Below are 20,473 nucleotides of genomic sequence, written 5' to 3' on the forward strand. Positions count from 1 at the left end.
AAAATCACCCAGGTGTCAGTGTATTTCGTCTACATGATGATCGCTGGTCTTATGTTATGGGCTTTGCCTTATAATTTCAACAAATACCTGTGAAATTATCCAGAGTATAGTGTACATGATACAATAATGCCATACAAAGGTCTTCCCTACAGATCCGTGACTAAAGCTTTCCATGAGAAACATGCACTGGTACACAAACTACTACAGCTGTGTTATGAGCATATTATAATTTAAAAGAGTTCCATTGCATTTGGTAAATTCTCCAAATTCTATAGTATAAAATGTCAGTCAATCTTTTCAAAGAGCCTCTCACTTCAGGATACATTTCTTTGATCACCTCTTTCCCAGACGGTCATAACTTAGTCAAAAGATTCCTTCTGGTCAAGGTTCCTGCTGCTGTGACATGCCGGAGAAGCTGCACAGCAATGTCACCTGTTTGTCATTAGCTTAATTGAGACAGCCTTTACCCTCAGACAGGTCTTTACCCTCAGGCTTCTTTCAAGCCCCGACTGTGAGCTGAGGCTTTTCAAAGCCACTCACAGTTTTGCTCTTGCGGTAAAAGAAACTCTGCAAATTCAGAAGAGGTGTGCAAAGAGCTTTAACACTTTTCTTGTTAGCCCAGTCCTCAGCACACGCTCCTCTTGAAATGCAACAGTCTCTTTTAAGTGTGGAAAGCACAAGGCCTCCTTCTTGTGTCATCTGGAGACAAAGCAACCCAGCCTCGTGCTCTGAGGAGGCTGAAATTTGATGTACGAGGGGCAGATCCCCGAGGACTCTTCTATGATTTCTTGGGTTGAATTAATATAGCTATCAATCAGTCGACTATAAAATATTACTGAGAGCCTAGAAAGTGCCAGGAACTGTGCTAAAAATATAATGGTGATGGAGGAGGAGGGAACACCTCTGTTTCCATTGTTTCGCACCATCCACATGGAGGACCCCCCTAACTTGACCAGCACTCCCCGCCTCCTGCCCCCTCCTCAGCCCTCCTTCCCGACCTGTGCACACTACCGCCTCCCTTAGGGAAGGAAGAGAAACTGCTGTGATGGGCGAGTTTGGGAGGCAGGCTGCCCCATCCTCCTCTCCTCTCCTCTGGAATTAGCCTCCGAGAGACTGCCCTCCCTGCAAGGCGGCCAGCGGCTGTCCAGAGCTGCCTGTCCTTTCAGAAGTCTGTCTGGTCTGTACCCCAGGTTGGGAGGCACCTGTCCCTGTGTCTGTCACTCCCAACTCAGGCCAGAAATAGGGATGACATTTACGGGGGGGCGGGGCTGTCCACTTCAGCAGATGAAGAAGGTAAGTAATGCTCTGCCCCCCATGGAGATGATACTCTAGTAGGGAGCGGCAGAATGCAAACTAGGAAACAGGGTAGTGACTTTCCAAACTTGCTTCCTGATGTCCAAAGAGCTCTTGCTATCACTTCCTTCAGCCCCTGCTCAGATGTCACCAAATCCGTGGGGCCTTCCCTGACCAGCTGTACAAAACAGCCCACAACTCCGCACCCCAACACAGGAACGCTCCCTGTGTCCTTATCCACCTTTACTTTTGTCTATACAATGGATCACGATCTGACTCACTCTACGTGGACAGGTTTGTTTGTTTAAAGTCGATCTCCCACACACCCCCAGAACCCCAGAATGGAAGCTCCATGAGGGCAGGGACTGGTTCTCTTCCTACTGGCACAGGCACCTAAAACAGGGCCTGGTGCCAGGGAAGCACCCAAGAACATCTGCTGAATCAATGAGCACATGAGTACCTGCTACAAACAAGGTGATGGGAAAGATAACGAGGGCTAGGGTGGCTGCTGCTTTAGAAAAGGGGTTCGGGGAAGGCCTTTCTGAGTCGTTACCATCTGAGTGATAACACAGTGACGGCACGAGAGAAGCAGCACAAGAGGCAATCCTGCCGTACCCCTGAGGGTGTCCGCACAGGGCTGGGTAAGCTCCCCCAGGCCTCTGCAAGGGGCTGGCCACCCCGAAAAGGAGAGAGGAGATGGCTACAGGGTCCCGGCAGTGCTGAGTCCCCAGAAGTCGGCAGAGTAGAACCGTGTTGTGAGGCTGGACTCAAAAACGGACGCATTAGCACTGGGCTCCCTGCACAATACAGCAAGGCTGCGTTTAATCCTTACCGCCCCGTGGGGGATGGGTGTTTCATCCTCATTTTACAGGAGGCCCGGGAGGCCCTGAGAGGCGAGGGGGGTTGCCCGCAGTCACCAGCGAGTAACTGGCCACTGGGGTTTAAACTCAGTGCTGTCTCCCTCCCTCAGGACCATGTTGTGCCCAACCCAGCAGGTTTAGCAACAGGACAGGCTGTACGTGGGGGTGATGCTAAGCGACACAGGTACCTGGGTGGCAGGGGGCTGTGCCTGTGCCCCCTCTGTGTCCCCTGCATTTGTGCATTCAGGGTCCAACACACAACAGGTGCTCAGGCATTCACAGGGCTTCGACATGCACGGTAGCCTCCTGAGGGAGATGACTGGTTGCCTACCCCAAAGCTTCCCCTCCTCTCCTTATTAACTATTTTTAATGGGAACTCTGCTTTGGTTCTTCCTCCATCCTGCGGCTGCAACACAGATGTGATGACTAAAGCTCGAGCAGCCATTCTGGCCCATGAGGACAAGGGCCACTCTGTGGGGATGGTAAAACAGAGCTGGAGGGGCCTAGGACCCTGATGATGTCATGAAGCTCCTGGGCCAGCCCGGAACGCCTCCTACCTCTGGACTCCATTTAGATGAGAAATAAAGCTCCATCTTGCTTAAGCTACCACTATGTGGGATTCCCATGGCATATTCTATCAAACTTAATGCAAAAGGAAGCCTTATGGAACACAAGTCTGGACCTAAGTTTTAGAAGGGTGAGATCCCACTGGACAGACAGAATGAGACAGTAGATGGCTCGGAAGCAAAGCGAGCAAAGCTCCAGGAGAAGGGACAGGGTCTCCTGCAGCTTAGTGGGGAAAGGCTGGACAAGGAAGCTGCAGCCAGCTGCTGTGGGGCTAGAATGTTGGAATGACCTGGATGACAGTGAGCCGGGAGCCAGGGGGTTCTGAGTGGTGTGATAAGAGCCCCATTTTAACAAGATGACAGCAGAGCCAGGACAGCCTGAATGAAAGGCAAATGCTCCCTGAAGGTCTACTATGTGCCAGGCATTGTGCTCACAGGGCAGGCTGCACAGGGGCAAGGATGCCTGAGCTCGGTCTGAAGGTGGGCAGGAAAGCATCAGGCCCTCCTGTATCCCTTTTACAGCAGGGACTTCCATGCCTGCTGCCACAGCCTCATACAAATTCAGATTTCCAGGCCCCATCAGGAGATTCTGACCCACAGGCTGGGGCAGGGTCCATGAGTCTGTATTTTGAATAACTGTCTCCAGGAGATTCTGATGCAGTTAGTCCGTAGACTTATTAAATGAGCTAGAAGCAGCTCCTATCCTGGTACCTCGAACATAACAGGTTTGGATGTTTATTAAATAAGTGAACAAATAATATATTTCCATACTGTTAGGAGAAAACAAACCAGTGGATTTTGAAAGACTTTCAATAATAATTCGAAACAAGATTTTTCTGGTTAACTGAATAGCTTTTTAGCTAGTATTTAATTAACCAAAATGTAATCTAAAGTCACTAGTAATATTCTATGATCAATTTCTGCAACCATTTTGGCTCCACCATTTCTGTGGCACTTGAAAATGGCCTGAGAAGAGACCTCTGAGTGTGAGCACGAGTCCTAGGCTGGCTCACTGCAGCCCTGCCCTGCATCCAGCACACCTGGCGGAGTCCCAGATCCCACCCTGAGGGAGGAAGAGCTTTCAGGCTGTCTCCAGACAGCCGGGTGGGCCAGGAGCTGCCTTCCTCTTCCCAAGGTGTTCTTACACACTTCAGGGCAACTCTCCCTGGGAGTGGACTGTTCTTTTACCTTATCTTACAAGAGAGAAGTGCTCCTTAAAGGCGGAACATGGTACAAAGAGAAAAACATTGGCCTAGGACTTGAGTCTAGCCCCCAGCCTTGTCAGTAACTCCCCAAGTGGCCTTAGGCAAGTTTCCTCACCTGGGTTGCTATATGCTCTTGAAGATCCCTTCCAGCTGTGATGCAACTGGGGTGAGAATTTCTAGTGTCATTCTTCCTAATTAATACTGAAAAAATAATTCTCATATAAGATGCACTCCCATATGTAAGACTTGATGCTCGCTGCTAGGCATACACTTAAGAGAGGTCAGGGTCCAAGCCCTTAAGGAGTTTACAGTCTAGCAAGGTAGACAAATAACTCATTCAATAATTACATAATGACAACTGTGAGAAATGTTACTAAGGAAAAGTCCTTGGTGTGATGAGAATGTACAATGGGGGCTCAGGAAAGGTTTACCAAGGAAATAACATTTATGCTGAGACCTGAAAGCAGAGTACCAGTTAAGGAAGAGGGGGGGTGGGGTGGGAGGTACTCCAGGTAGAGGGAAAGGCATGTGTGAAGTGGTACCAGAAGACACATTCCAAACCTGAGGAAGAATTAAATGACAACTAAAATGAGGCAAACCTTTTAGGACTGCATATTTAAAGAAAAAAATAAAACAAAAAGAGCAACTTTTGTCACAAACAGAAAACAGATTCACAAAAAATCATTCAAAAGGAACAGGAGCAATTTTAGCTAGAACTGATAAACCCTTATCTGAACACAGCCATCTGGCTGAAAGCCCCCAGACCCTCATTCCTCATGCCTCAGTAGGGGTGGTGTCAATTCCCTCAGGTCATCTGCAGCTGCCTCAGGCCTTGGGTGATGGCTATGGCTGTCAGAACTGGGCCCAGCAGAGGGAAGGAGTCAAAGCATGAAACACAGACTCCAAGAAGGGAAGCTGGCCCTGAGACTGGACTTGCCCTGGACAAGTATTTCTGGTGCCCACTATGTGCCAGGCATAGGGATGGGAGATAAGACGTCGTAGAGTCTACAGCAGCAGGGAAGTACACGAGGAAGAGGAAGATGTGCCTTTTGAATGGGGGTTCCTTGGACAGCTCCAAGGAAGGGATGGTATCCAAAGATGGGCAAGACTCGGCGACGCACACAGAAAGAGTATCCTGACAGTGGAATGAAAGCAGAGGCATGTAGGCTGGAAAGCACTGAGTTTGCAACAAGATACTGTGGCTGGAGCTCGAGAAGGGGACAGTAGAGCCCTAGCAATGGAGGAGATAGGCCTGAGTTGTGACCTCTGACTCAGAAAGTGAAGAGATGACATGCTGGTCTTCAAGGCAGTGTCTGGAGAGCCGGTCAAATCCCAGCTCTGCCCAGACTGGCCCTATGATCAAGGGCCCTTGGTTTTCTCCCTTGGACTAGCACAGAATTTCTCAAACATTAAAGTCCCAAGGACCACCTGGAACAGGTTGCCAGGCCCTACTTCCAGAGACGGCAATTAGGGCAAATGCGATGGGCCCCAGGCTGAAAAACCCCAGGTCAGACAGTGGGTGTCAAGGGCCTGGCCAGCCACAAGCTCCAGGACCTGGATTCTTGGCCTCCTGTACCATGGAATCCAGGCCCAGGTACCTCTCCCTGACTATGGTGGGTGTTCCAGATGGGCTCATTTGTTCTGGGCAGAGGACAGACTTTTGACGCTATGGGGGGAAGCTGGAAAGGAGAGCTGTGGAGGGCTGGGCACAGATTGTCCCCGAGTCTATGGACATTCCTGGGGGAAGGTGAAAACTAAGTAAAGAGTGGCCAAGGGCCCAGGAAGGAAGAAAGGACATTCTGGGTGAAAAGTATAGCTTATGTAAAGGCACATTCAGTACAGTTAAGATCTAAGGTGCACGTAGGGGGAAGACAAGAAGGTAGGCAGAAGAGGAGAGCCAGGGCCACAACACAGACAGCCCTACCAAGAAATTAGAACTTGATTCTGAAGACAACAAACAACAGACCCCTGAACCCTGCAGGATCCTGGCATCAGCTCCCCTTAGTCACTCACTGGGCACAAACACATGGAACACTACTCTTGCCTCACCGCCCGTCCCCCCACCATCAGGCTCCATCCTTTAGGATCACCTACTATTTCTATCCCAAAATCAGACCTTGGATTCCCTCTGTGCAACTGTTAGGTCAAAACGAGGCAAGCAATTTAACTGAGACCATTAACTCTAAGCTAGGAATCCAATCTCTGACAAGCAGAGCCAGGAGGTGAAGCGAGATGATGGGGATGCAGGTGGGTCCAGCCTGGGACAAGGTGACCAGCTCTGCTCTCCCCAGATCTTATCTGTACCTCCTGGGAGGAACCCGGTGCTTCTCTAAATGGGTTCAGGACCCTTGAGGGTAGGGGAGAAGGGGGCACACAGAGGAGATGAGATGGTTCACACTGGCTGGGTTTGGGCTTGACTAGTTCCGACTGAAATACCTTAGAGAAAATGAGCTATGAGAAATGTCACTGTAACCTGAACAATTCAAGCGGCCGAAGACCCTGTCCAGCAGACTATGCACCAGAAGCATATTGGTACGTTCAAATGACCTGCTCCATCCTCAAAAGTAAAAGTCTGAGGCGCTTCCCTGGTGGCACAGTGGTTAAGAAGCCGCCTGCCAATGCAGGAGACACGGGTTCGAGCCCTGGTCCGGGAAGATCCCACATGCCGCGGAGCAACTAAGCCCGTGAGCCACAACTACTGAAGCCCGCGCACCTGGAGCCCGTGTTCCCAACAAGAGAAGCCACCACAATAAGAAGCCTGCGCACCACAAGGAAGAGTAGCCCCCGCATCGCCGCAACCAGAGAAAAGCCCGCGCGCAGCAACGAAGACCCATCGCAGCCAAAAATAAAATAAACAAAATAAATTTATTTTTTAAAAAAGTCAAAGACTGAGAAGAATAAAAAGAGGGGCAGGCTCTGAAGGCACTGACTGCTGAATCCTGTAACGCTAGCAAAGACGGGGAGTGCCAGTTCTCAAGGAGGCCGCAGTTAAAGGGGGAGACGCGGTCAGGGTAGTCGGCTAACAACGAGGCTCCCGGACACGCCCCCGGACGACGCCTCCAGCGTGCTGTGAATGCACACTTCAGCCAGGGGGATCGGGTTGAGAGGTTAGGCTTCTACTGGCGTTGGCAGTGGGCAGCGCAACGAAGACACCTCCCTCCTGACCCCTGGAGCCTGGCCGGGCGCGCGCGCTGACCGAGCTACCCACCCGGAACCTCCGGCTGAGGCCCCGCTCACCTTGCACTTGAAGCCGGCGGCGGGCGGTAGCAGCTCCCGTAGCAGGGCCTTGGCCACCTCGCGGCTGGTCTCCTCGCTCACGAAGTGCAGGTTAAGCACCTCGTGCGCCTCGAACTTAGCGAGGCGCAACAGGGAGCGGATCGCGACGCGGGCCTTGGCCTGCAGCGCGGCATTGTGTTCCGCCTTGGTGAACATCATCAGCAGGTGGTAGTCCACCGGCCCGGCCCCGCCGCTCTCCAGGCTCTTGGCCTTAGCACCCGGGGCCGGCGCCACGGAGCCCTGCGCCAGCTCCGGCACCAGCGGCGAGGGCGCGGCAGGGGCTCCGGCGCGGGCCTCCTTCAGCCTCTTGGTGGCGCTGGAGAAGGTCTCCCGGCCGGAGCCGAGGTAGTAGAAGGCACAGACGGCAAGCGCCGCGGCCAGCAGCAGCGCGCAGTAGTGGGAGCGCACAGCGCCCAGACGCGCCATAGCCCGAGCGCATGGGGGCGCGCCTCGGAGGAGACCCATGCGCCACCCTCCCGCGGACAGGGCGGCCGGGGAGCCGCAGCGGACAACAGTACCCCTGCAGCTACTTAGTAGCCCCGGCGGCGGGCGGCAGCCATGGCGGAGGCGGAGCCGCGCTACCAATCCGCGGGCGCTGATGCGCCGAGAGGCGGGGCCAGGGCTGCCCGGCAGCCGCTGGGTCCTAGGCTCAGAAGGATTACATCGGGGATGCGCCGCGGGTCCGCAGGAGCCGCCCCAGAGTGGTCAGAGAAGCCGGTGAGGACTCGGGCATACAAGCCAGCTGGCTGTACCGTCCGTGAAAAATGGCCCTCTTAAGTGCCCAGCCCCAGACGCTAGAAACCGAAGCTAAGACTTCGGTAGCAAAAAGACTAAACTGGACTCACAAAGAAAAATTTTCTCTATATACCTTTTCCACCCTAATTTCTTGAAGGCTTTAAGTCCTCTCCCCGACTCCTTTCACACCTTGGAGACTATCTGGGGCTAAAGAATTTAAACTAGCAACTCCCTCCCTATTCTCGGTGAAGTAGGATTGACACCAGAGGTGTAAATGTCCTGCTCACCTCACTTGGCACCTCTGAGGCGGACCAGAGGCAATCTAAAGGATACTTTTTTTTTTTTAACTTTAACACTTTAAAAGAGGCTTAATATGTACCCGGTAGTTTTGCAAATTCTTAACTGAAGCATAACTGAGGTCACTTGCCCAGGGTCACACAGTGGCAGGTTTGACAATATAGCTGGACACTGCCAACTACATAAAAGCCCATTAACTTGAGTCTTCTGAGGACCAATGACACACTACAGTGTTTACGTAAACATGTACAAGTGGTCTGCATGCTTGAAAGAGGTGCAGGTGAAAACGCAGGCACAAATGCAATCACAAATTCTCTCACCCGTTTACTGTGCCATGCCATTATTTCTGAATGTGTGGTCCCCAGAACCACAATTCATCTCGTTTTTAACTCTTCTTCTTTTCAGTTGGAGCAACACTTCTCTGAAAAACCTTGGACCTCTAAAGAGTGCTTAGCAACAAGTTCAATACATGCTACTCACCTTGGGGGGTGGGGAACAATAGCAGAATTATCTCACTTTAGTAACAGGTATTACTTTAGTTCATTTAATCCACACAGCTGTAAGAGGTAGAGGTATTATTTGCTTATTTGCACTTTACAATTGAGGAAATTGAGATTTAGAGAAGTGAACTGCCCAAATCTAGTTGGCTAGTAAATAATGGATCCCCACTCAAGCCATACCACTTCCAAAGCCCAAACTTCCAGCCAAGATTAGCACTGAAAGTGATAACTCAGACTCTGAGTTGAGTGTATTTTACCACAAGCTTCAGCAGATGACATTGTGGTTAAGAGAGCTGGATTTGGGCACGTGCGGGGGGAAGCAAGATGGCAGAGTAGGAAGACCCTGAGCACAGCTGCTCCCACAGGCACCAGAGAGCTGGATTTACAGCTAACTAGGAGTTGTTAGACTTCGAGGGAGGTAATCTCTCTGAGCTGCAATCACACCCCTATGTAACATGGGGCTAATATTAGTACTTATGCCTCATAGGGTTATGAGAGATAATAGATAAAAAGCAGTTAGAATAGTGTCTGACACTTAGTAAACAATAAATATAAACTATGCTAGAAACACCAAACTCTAAAACAAAGTCTAAATACCCAACAAGTACAAAATACAGTTTAGCAATCATAGCTTTTCTAGAGTGTTTACAAATTCTAAACCCCAAATATCCATTAAGACTTTATTACATGTACCACAGAATCTCCACCACTGTGTGCTACCATTGTATTATTACATTCTAATTATTGTTCATTAATAAGGGGGAAATAATTCTGGAATTTTACCTTTTAGTCCACCCACCTACACGATCAATAAGGTGGATTTTTCCTCTGCCATTTATTCTGGAATTTATTCAACAAATATATTTTTTCAGACCTTTATAAGATCACTACTCCTGGAATTTATGGATAACAAATGAAGAACAAGATAATTTAAATTTTACATAGGAAGTCAGTAGACACAGGAAAATACTCAAGAGACTGGTCTTTTCTCCAAGCTTCTTCATCCTCAATTCTTTGACCATAAAGAAAAATTAATGTGTTATGTGAATCAGCAGGATGACGGTAAAATGTTTATTGGAGGCTTGAGCTGGGATACAAGCAAGAAAGATCTGACTGAATATTTGTCTCGATTTGGAGAAGTTGTAGACTGCACGATGAAAACACATCCAGTCACTGGAAGATCAAGAGGATTTGGATTTGTGCATTTCAAAGATGCTGCTAGTGTTGATAAGGTTTTGAAACTGAAAGAACACAAGCTGGATGGCAAATTGATAGACCCTAAAAGGGCCAAAGCTTGGGGAAGGAACCCCCCAAAAAGGTTTTTATGGGTGGATTGAACCCAGATACTTTGGAAGAACAAATTAAAGAATATTTTGGAGACTTTGGAGAGATTGAAAATATTGAACTTCCCATGGATACAAAAACAAATGAAAGAAGAGGATTTTGTTTTATTACATATACAGACGGAGAGCCAGTAAAGAAATTGGTAGAAAGCAGATATCAAATTGGTTCTGGGAAGTGTGAAATCAAAGTTGCACAACCCAAAGAGGTATATAGGCAGCAACAGCAACAACAAAAAGGAGGAAGAGGTGCTGCAGCTGGTGGACAAGGAGGTACTAGGGGTCATGGCCAAGGTCAGGGCCAAAACTGGAACCAAGGATTTAATAACTATTATGATCAAGGATATGGAAATTACAATAGTGCTTATGGTGGTGATCAAAACTATAGTGGCTATGGCGGCTATGGTTATACTGGGTATAACTATGGGAACTATGGATATGCACGGATATGCAGACTACAGTGGCCAACAGAGCACTTATGGCAAGGCATCTCGAGGGGATGGCAATCACCAAAATAATTACCAGCCATATTAAAAAGGGACGTTGGAGAAAACAGGAAGAGATTGCTAAAGCAACCCATCTTGCAAGGACAACATTGAAGTTTGGTCTTCTATTGATCTAAGATGATTATTTTGTAAAAGACTTTCTAGTGTACAAGACACAACTGTGTCCAACTGCATGTAGCCGCCAATTAGTTTTGTTTTTACTTTTTTTTGCTGTGTTATGACTCGATGTGGATTTGTGTTTATACAAATTTTATTTGTATGATTTCATGTTAAACCTCAAATAAATGCGATTGTTTTTCTGAGTCAGGTACTAAATATCTCTGTAAAAGTGTAATTTTAAATAAGTGATAATTAAGGTACAGTTTATTTTGTAGGGAGTGTTGATACAGGGAGAAACTGTGGTCCTTTACTAACCAGCTACAGTGTCTACTCTGTTCCCCATATTTGTTAGATGTATTCTGTCTTCTAAGGCTTCATTTCCCTGTTAACTGAGGTTTCCACGTAACTTTGTTTTCTCTCTGTATATCTGGAGCCTTTGTCATGAAAGTTTCTGTGGCTTAGTTATAGTGTGTGATTAGTGGAAGTTTTCTAGTAGACCATAAGTCTTCTGGTTATATTTTGAAAAGTAGCTTTTTAATGGCACAAAGCATGCTGTTAGCTCCTTTTATGAATAGAAAATATTTTGCTTTGTTCTTGTCTCTGGGAAGGCATTTGTTATGACTTGCTGTATTCAGTGGTCTGCTGGAAAGAGCTTTGGCTAATCATAATAGCATAACTTTGTTTTCTTGATTAAAATGTCTAGATGTACCCAGGGGAAAAAAAAACTTGAACTGTGTTACAGGAGCTACAGTTTAAGAATATCAGATGTAGTTACATTTAACACAAGGATTTTGGCAAATAGGTAAGAAGTTATTAAAGTCTGAACAAAAGTTAGATTAAAATATTTGAAGTAGCGGCTGAGTAACTAAAGTAGTTGTACACTATTCTGTTGGTGTTATGTCACAGCAAGCACCAAACTGAACAAAATGTTTTCTGTCGGGGCATTTTTAGGAAGCTATATTGGGTGTTAGCTGATGTGGTGTGAGTTCTTAGAAAAAGTCATGGTAGTAAGTTTCATCATTTTTAGCGCAGTTAGTGCATGAGCTGGGTAGTTAAGCATATCCATATTCAGACATAAGGAATAGTGGGGAAAGGTATCCCTTAAATCTTATATAAATGCAAATCTAAGTGTGACCAACTCATGTCATTACAACAGATCTTCCTGGTGCATTAAAAAGAAAAACAGTTTTAGCTATAGATTTTGTAGGATGACCTGGGTAAATTCCATTTTGAATTTTACATTGTGTAGTTACTGAATTTAAGGTCTCTGTTTTTGTTTCTGTGGTTCCACGTTAGCCATTAGGATTGGCATACATGTTAACGTGTGGAATAGCTGACCTCACCTTCAACCAAGTGTAATTTTTTTATGCTAATGAACCTGCCTTTTTTATCTGGTGCCTGCAACTTTCTTTGTTCCAATGATGTTTGTACTCACTGGGCAATCAAGTTATGCTTTCAGCCTTCTTTTGCTCCTGTCTTGCTCTTTGATCTTACACCTAGGCCAAGTACCAATGCTGACTATTGCAAAGGACTGTTTAATTCTTTCAACATGCAACCTTAGGGAACAGAAAGATTTTCATTTTAAGTTATATTGTCAGTCAGTAGATACAGTGTCTTTAGGGCAGTGAATCCTGTAAATTCAAATTTATGATTAGATGACAAGTTGACATTGAGATTGTCCTTTCCCTTATCAAAAATGAATAAAGTCTTTTTAAACAAAAAGAGAAAGTATGTAGTGTGTCAGATGTTATGCGCTATTTTCTCAGCTTAAAATAGATATATCTGGGTGTGTAACAATATGACTAAATAGACAAGAACTTGGTCGGCAAGTGACCCTTCAGTTCTAACTTTCACTGTGGTCAAGTTCTCTGACTTCTAGCCAGGGGAGATGGTTTTTCCTGTTGTATGATTTCTACATCTGTAATGTAACATAGAAATCTGATAGTTTAGCAGGCTTTTTTCTTTATTGACCACTACCCAATATTGTCAAAGATACAGAGAAAAAGACACTCCTCTACAGTAGATGGGGGTGTGTATATTGACACAACTTTCCTGGAGGGAACTCTGGCAATACTAAAATCTTTCTAAGAGAACTTTCAGTTCTCTCTCCTATCCAGATCAATGTTTCTTTCTGAGACAAGGGTCTCAAATTTTGATTGGCATTGGAAACCACGGGGAGCTTGGTAAAAACACAATGGCTCAGGCCCTATTATCTTCAATGAGCCTGGGCCTCGACGGTGATTCTTTTACAAGCCAAAGTTTGAAAAGTACTGCCCTAGCTCTTCAGGGAGCCAACCGCTCTGGCTTCAGACCTTGGCTTAGATGTCACTGCCTTGAGGAATGGTCTCTAAACACCAACGCGTCCAGTGTCCAGAGGAGGCACCATCCTCAGGGATCCCATGAGGGCCACCTATGAACTGCCCAGTCCTATCTTTCTCCACTGCAAGAAGGCAAGACTTCAAGAGAACAGGTAGTGTGTCTTTTTTTTTTTTTTAACCGTAATATCCCCAGTACCTAACACAGTGCCTGACTCATTGAATGAGCCTCAAAAATATACCCACCCATTGTGAACCAGCATTTTCACATCTAGGAATTCATCCTAAGGAAATAAGGAAGAATGTACTCAAATATTTAGCCATAAGGGTAATGAAGAACTAGGTTTATGATGACAAGATATTGAAATCAAATGTTCATCAGTACAGTGAAACTAAAATAAAGATGCTGTCATTAAAAGTGATGTATTCAACAAACTATAAGGGAAATTTTTTAAAGTGATAAATAGAAGAACCTATAGAGACTCAAGAGATATATTAGCCAATTGCAATGAATGGAACTTACATGAATTCTGATTTGAAAAATCTTTTTTTAAAGAACACACTTAAGACATTGGGAAAATTTGAATATTGACTACATAGTTTCATATTTTAAGGAAGGTGATATGATTTTTTTAAACAGTCCTTTTTATCCCCCTTTATGTTTTTAACTTTTTATTTTATATTGGAGGAGAGCTGATTAACAATGTTGTGTTAGTTTCAGGTGTACAGCAAAGTGATTCAGTTATACATATACATGTATCTATTCTTTTTTGGATTCTTTTCCCATTTAGGTTGTTACATAATATTGAGCAGTGTTCCCTGCAGTTACACAGTAGGTCCCTGCTGGTGATCTGTTTTAAATTTAGCCACGTGTACAAGTCAGTCCCAAACTCCCTAATTAACGCCAACCCCCCACCACCCTTCCCCTCTGGTAACCCTAAGTTTGTTCTGTTTTCTGTTTTGTAAGTAAGTTCATTTGTATCATTTTTTTAAGATTCTGCATAATAAGCGCTATCATACGATATTTAGAGACATACTCAACGATTTGTTGAAATGTCTGGCATTTGGTTTACAAAAAATGAGGAAGAGGAAAAATGGGTGGGAGTATAGATAAAACAATGTGAGCCATGAGCTAACAGCTACTGAAGTTACTGTCTCTACTTTTGTACATGTTTGAAAGTTTCCATAACAAAAACATTTAAAGAAATCCTTCCCAAAGTGATGCAGATTACTTAAGGACTTAGAAACTTGTTCCTCACTTATCAAGTGAAAGAAGCAGTTGGCAAATCAGTATGATCCCATTGTATATAAATATAATACATACACCCAAAGGTCTAGAAGGGTATATACCAAAGAAGTAACAGCTTGCCCCGTACTTGGTAACTGTCAAATAGAACTTCCTAGGATGACTATGCTCTGTTATCTGCCCTGTTCAAAACAGTAAGTCACTGGGCACATGGCTAGTCAGCTCTTAAATGTGGCAATTCCACAGATGAACTGAACTCTTAATTTTGTCTAATTTTAATTAAATTTCAATAGCCACATGTAGCTAGTAGCTACCATCTACTAGCCGCACGTGAACATCACAGGCAGGTGACGGAATTAGGATGGAATTCTTTTTACTTATCATTACTTGAACATTTTTCGACGATGAAAAAGCACTGTTTTGTAATAACGAAAAGTAGGCTGTTTTCATTGAAAACATTTACTGTCAGTTTGGATTCTCTTTGTCAAACAACTATTATGAAAATGAAATGAAGTGGAATAAAGCAAATTACATAGAAAAGTTTTAAGTGTCTGCTTTCAACTAACTTTTAAAGGAAAGGCAAAAGCAGGCAATTCACTTCCAGGCCTGTTCTTTCAAGCCTCTATTCCTTCAATCTCATTTCATGCAAAAACATGTTGTTTGTTTGTTTACTAAAAGGATTGAGTGTAAATGTGTTGCCTAGATTAGAAACTTCAACAGATATCTCAATCATAATAGAAAAAAATTAGAGCTACAGCAAAAAAGGCCTTTTGTGGTGTTTAGCTAATGAACTGGGAGCCATACAGCTCTGTGATCAGGCAGAAGAAAATATTTAAAAGATCAAAATGGATTTCATGGTTGAAGCAATCAGCAAATAGGATCAATCTGGACTAGTGTGACAGAGTTGGAAAGGAATACAGGACCTTAAACATGACAGTTGTTAACAGGTATGTCTGCAATTGTAGTTCACAATAAAGTGGAAGTCTGAGCATAATAGAACTACGCCAGAGGTGAGATTTTTATTGACTTGACATAATTTCTTGGCATACAAAGAGTTTAATCAGGTATAATATTTACAATTCTTACATAATATACATTTTAGAATAACTATAAAGATAATGTACTTTGTTCCATTTACAGTGACATCCTACAGTAAAACTGCATTCATGAATTAGATACAAATAAATCCTCTACATACTAATAAAAAGTAAATGGATTGTTGGTTATACATTCTTTAAAATATACCTTTTCACAGGTAGCAGGAAATATTACATGTAATAAGTCTTTATGACTGGAATGATCCAGAAATATCACAAAGCACGAGTAAACACATATAGAAAAGTAGCTCATCACTTCCAAAAGTTAACCTTTAGCCTTTGTGTAAAATAAATGGTGCCAACATTCTTTATAATGTAGCGAGCTTTCCCTGTTTAAAATGAACACCCAAAAGGTGGGAGGTGTGTTGAAGAAAAATAAGAAAATCTAGTACATAAGATAGTGAAAAGAGCAGTGTAGAGAAAAGTTTACTTAATCAAACCTTACTTCCCTCCCCCCATTACCTTATTTTAGTAGATAAATTTATGTAAATAGAAAAGGATGCCCCCCAAATCATATTTATAGATGTCAGGATTTGGCCAAACTGAATCCATGCCCCTTTTAGTTGTCTTCATTTAGAAGCATCAAGAAATTGATAAGCATATGTGAATTCGAATTGCCTTTACAACGTTTTGCCTTCATCAATGTTTGTTATTGCAAACATATAAAATTCCCTACAATTTAACATATTTAAACCCTAATCTATTCCTTCAAAGTAATTTTATATCCAGGTTCTCCAGAATACTTGGAGTCTTCGTTATCAAAGCACAAGGAAAGCTGGCAGTCATTATCCAATTTTGCTGCTTTACAATGATTTCAAATCATTTCATGATATGAGTAAAGTGCCTCTGACTACTAGTCAGACAGGGGTTCTGGTGTCAGCTACGCCACCAACCAACAAACCAGTGACCTGCTCTGTAAAACAAGAGGAGCAGCCCAGGATCAAAGAAGAGACACTGTTGGTGCTCTTAGATTAAGATCTCAGAAGTCCTACTGTGAGTAACGGCAAAGCACACTGTGAGCAGATGTGAGCAGCGGAACAGTACACCAAGGGATGCTGTTACAGAACACCTTGTTTCGTCCCACTCATTTTATTTGTGAGGAGCTCTGAATCCAGTAAGAGTAGTAAGCAACTAGTCAGTGCTCTTTCCACTATATCATGCAGGTCTGAAGTCATTCTGAACAGACAATTCTATAAAAATATAGCATTTTTCCAGCTCATGTCCATAGTCGAAAGTGCTATCAAACAGCAAAGTTAATTCCACAATATAAGAGTGATATGGGAATGTCTTATTCAAAATGGATAGTAAATTTAATCTTAAATACAATTTGGTTTATCGTGACCCCACTTCACATGTGTAAAATTATATTTTTAAAATACTGCTTTAACACATCACAAACTTAAGGTGTCCAGACTGTGAAAGTATAAGTTTTTTTTCAAAATGCACCCATGAAGAACCAAAATAATATTCCAAATAAAATCTGTATGTTTTACAAAGTAAACACCAAAGTTGATTAAAATCTACAAAGACCAGTATAAATTAGGTAAACAATGTAATATAGTGAATCCCTGGAAATTTCTGAATTTCTAAGGATTGTACCAAAGGTAATTTTTAAAACCTTAGAAATCTTAAACATGTAAGTGTTACAATGAAAAAACTGCAAATAACTACGCAATTACCTTTAGTCTAGTTCTAACATGAAACTGTATTTTATGAATTCCTCATAGTACTGCTATTCTTATTTTCAGATTACTCTAACTTTTAAGTTAATGAGTTAATGGAATAATGACAAGGAATTAGAAACTAATACCAGCAGATCAGTGAGGGAATGAAAACAAAGAACAGTCAAATTGATTTCTGAAGCCCAAGAGTATGACTAATGTTGTTTAAACTATAATTTATCATATGATACTGAATAATTCACAGCATAATGAAACTAAGATTTGTTACATACTACAGAAAGGCTATTAGTTGACACAGCTAATTCACCTTGGTTAAGAGCCAACCTACTCTGTAACCACTTGTAACCATTAATTTACTTTAAAACCTTGCTGTTACTCCTGCATCATTTCTGCCAAATTTAATCAAAATTGGGTCTCCGCATATTCAAGAAGTCAAGCCACAGAAGTATATTTTTGTATGTACAGGCTCCCTGTACTGTTTAAAGATTTCACTTTCTCTGAAGATATTCAGAACCATGATCTTTTAGTGTACTTCAAATACATCTCTAACAATTAAATTTAAGTAGACATTAATTACTGCCACATTAACAACTCATGACTGAAGCCACAGGAGTTAAGAGTATGATCAAGAATTGCTTTTACAACCAGAGATCCCAGAAGTGATCTGAAGACCAAAGGCTGGATCCAAAAGGTAAACTGCCTAGGCTTCCTCAGATAAAGGTCAGATGAATCCCTAGGAGCAAAACAGGAATAGGCACTACAAAGGAAAAGCGAGGCTCTCTTTTCTCTTTTTTTCCTTTCTTCCTTTCTTTGTTTCTTTCTTTTCTCAACATATTTCCTTCTCCTTGAGATTTTCGGACAATTAATTTCAAAGTACACTAATAAAAATGCTACAAATCAGACTTTTGCAAAGCCCGGTGACCTGTGACTCTGAGGTGAAACAGGAAAGATTTAAGGTTCCTGGTATTGTTGCAATTAAAATACAAGGCTTTGGAAGTTAGCATTTCCTTAGAAATAATCCCTAAATATATTTGTATCCTTATCTAATACACAGCAATTATTACTAAATAAGCATTATATGCATGCAATTTGGCCAAACAAATATGGAACCTTTTCTGTGATACGAATTTATGTCAGTATAATTCCTGTTTAGACATTCTGATTTGATGTTCAGTCAACTTAGAAAACTCTACTTACTGGTGGGAAAATGTTAGAAAATTTATTATCTACCCAATGAAATATAATTTCTGTACTCATTTGGCAACTCAAGTTTAAAAACCTCTCATTTAGAAACTGAGTATCAATAATATTACTTACATGTAACTTGAAAAAGAAAGTTAAACTTAATTATGACAATATCAGAAAGAAACCATAAGGCAAATTACTTATTTTATACTCCTGACAAGATATGTCAATGAAAGATAGAATCAGACTAATCTGTAGCATATACCTGGAAAATTAGTATACCCATAATATTTTGGAATTCAAGGGTCTGTGATTCATGTAACTAAATACTAAAGCTATATAGATGCTATAATTTAAAAGAATGTATACCGTGTACAACAAGTACACAGGAGATGTTAGAAGAATTAAAAAGCCATTTATTGCTGTATATTTTAGTACAAACTAAAAAAACTTGAGTCTTTTTTACTCCTTTTACAGAGATATTTTTCCTTTCACTAGGAGCAACAGCAAAAATGTATCTGGAAAAGGACACATTTCAAATATAAAAATGTTCTACATTATTTTATAAGTCAACTTTTCCTTTGATAGTTACAACTGATGAAAGCATAATTTTGCAACATTCAAGTAACCTTTGAAACACAGTTTTGTTACATCAATAAATTTGTCAAGGTTTTAGGAAATCAACTAAACAATGAAGAACTACAACTTCTATGAGATTCTTTTGGTAATTAAAAAAAAACTATTGTCAAGGGTTGTTTTTTTTTTTCCTTCATAAAATGGAATAAATCTAAAGGACTGAGTTATGTCAATCTGTACAGCCACTGTATGTACGTTAAAGTACTGGACAATAACTGAGGAATATAACTGCATTTTTGAGCAAATGGGGGGGCATATATTCTCTAGTTCTAATAATTAAATTACATATTGTGTATATGACAGCTAGGCTACCAAGAAACAAACAAACAAACAGAAAAAAACTATTTCTGAATCACCAACATCAGGGAAGCTAAAGCAAAGACATATTCTCAAGTCAGGCAGGAGGACATCAGGCTCGCACTCGATGCCGATATGCTTGATTGAATGATCCTGGGCACAGTGCACAGAAGAAAAAATTCAATGCTACCACCCACTGGGAAAAAAAGATTATTTTGTCTAAACTCTTAGCATCTTGTAAACTAGAGATGGCCTAAGTCTAGATTTAAATTTTAATCTATAAAAAATAGCCCTTTAAACAGGCTTTAAAAAATTTTTTTAATAAAAGAAGTCTTAAAGTAGGTTCCTCTCCCAACTACTAGAGATCTATGTTTTGATTTATAAAAATATCAATGAACGGGTACCTTTTTCCCAAACAACTCAATAGCTACTAAAAGTAAGTAAGTAGAATTAAAGAAGTAAAAAGCTGTGAGCTTTCAGATGTATACTTTAGGGAGTCACCAGATTTACTATTTTCCCCTTCTTAAAAAAATTCAAAATTTCTGTGAATCTTGCTGGAAACGATTTAGTTTCTCTGGATTATTGGATGCCATTTGGGAGAAATCACGAAAAATATCCTGGTAAGTTTCATCACCTGCATGAAAGTAAAATGAGGAGATTTTTAAAATTTACACAATTGAAAGTATTAATAAACAACATTCATTTTTACGACTAGTAACTATTTTATAATTCATTACATTAAAATTTTGTTCAGATGAGCATTTTTGGAAGAAAAAAGACCAACTAAATATAAGTGTTGGAAAAGTATACAGTGGAAGAAAAAAAAAAAAACTATACCTGAAAAAAGCACCTCAGATGCAGCCACAGAGGAAAGTTCAGAGTTAGAAAAGAGCAAAGATGCAAGTGTTTTAAAGCAATATAAAGAAATACATTTATTAACACATGAGAAATAAAAGTCATTCTAAATGAGGTAAATCACGTCATTCTAAATAAACAAAGCATTCTTTAAATAAATACTTCCCTTGATCAAGGCCAAAAGAAAAGACCAAAAACAAACACTACTGTTTCTGTTGGATGCAAGTTATTAGCAAGACAAAACTAATAACCATGTGGGAAAAAAAGCCTCATGTTTTAATATTATCTTTTAATTAAAGGCATTTTAATTTAAATAGAATGTGAAAAAGTAAGTCTTTACTCAAACTTTAATTCTTAACTCAAACTAATGCACCTAATCCACTTTCTACTAGGCTTACAAAATAAAGCCTAGAAAATGACTTTAAAATCATTTCACATTTAGTCAGTTTTTCATTTACTGTAGGTCATATGAGCAAGGATGCT

General features: G+C 42.0%; 2 protein-coding genes and 1 pseudogene across 3 annotated transcripts in view; 1 reads left to right on the forward strand and 2 right to left on the reverse strand.

Moving 5' to 3' along the window:
* The window catches only part of XXYLT1 (xyloside xylosyltransferase 1), a 191,047-nt gene extending 183,292 nt beyond the window's left edge, over positions 1 to 7,755 (reverse strand). Inside the window, exon 1 of the mRNA XM_024752142.1 lies at positions 7,162 to 7,755. Within this exon, the coding sequence (XP_024607910.1) occupies positions 7,162 to 7,665 (504 nt within the window). The 5' untranslated portion in view covers positions 7,666 to 7,755. The remainder of the gene's footprint in view (positions 1 to 7,161) is intronic.
* A 2,029-nt stretch (positions 7,756 to 9,784) lies between these two features.
* On the forward strand, positions 9,785 to 10,633 carry LOC112404292 (heterogeneous nuclear ribonucleoprotein D-like pseudogene; annotated as a pseudogene).
* Positions 10,634 to 15,232: 4,599 nt separating this feature from the next.
* ACAP2 (ArfGAP with coiled-coil, ankyrin repeat and PH domains 2) overlaps positions 15,233 to 20,473 on the reverse strand; it is a 150,290-nt gene continuing 145,049 nt past the window's right edge. For both annotated transcript variants that reach the window (XM_024752053.1, XM_024752054.1), the window contains one exon: positions 15,233 to 19,769. In XM_024752053.1, coding sequence (XP_024607821.1) covers positions 19,669 to 19,769 — 101 coding nt within the window. In that variant the 3' untranslated portion in view covers positions 15,233 to 19,668. The remainder of the gene's footprint in view (positions 19,770 to 20,473) is intronic.

Source organism: Neophocaena asiaeorientalis, unplaced genomic scaffold (assembly GCF_003031525.2).
Source record: "Neophocaena asiaeorientalis asiaeorientalis breed wild unplaced genomic scaffold, Neophocaena_asiaeorientalis_V1.1 scaffold293, whole genome shotgun sequence".
Taxonomy (NCBI): Eukaryota; Metazoa; Chordata; class Mammalia; order Artiodactyla; family Phocoenidae; genus Neophocaena; species Neophocaena asiaeorientalis.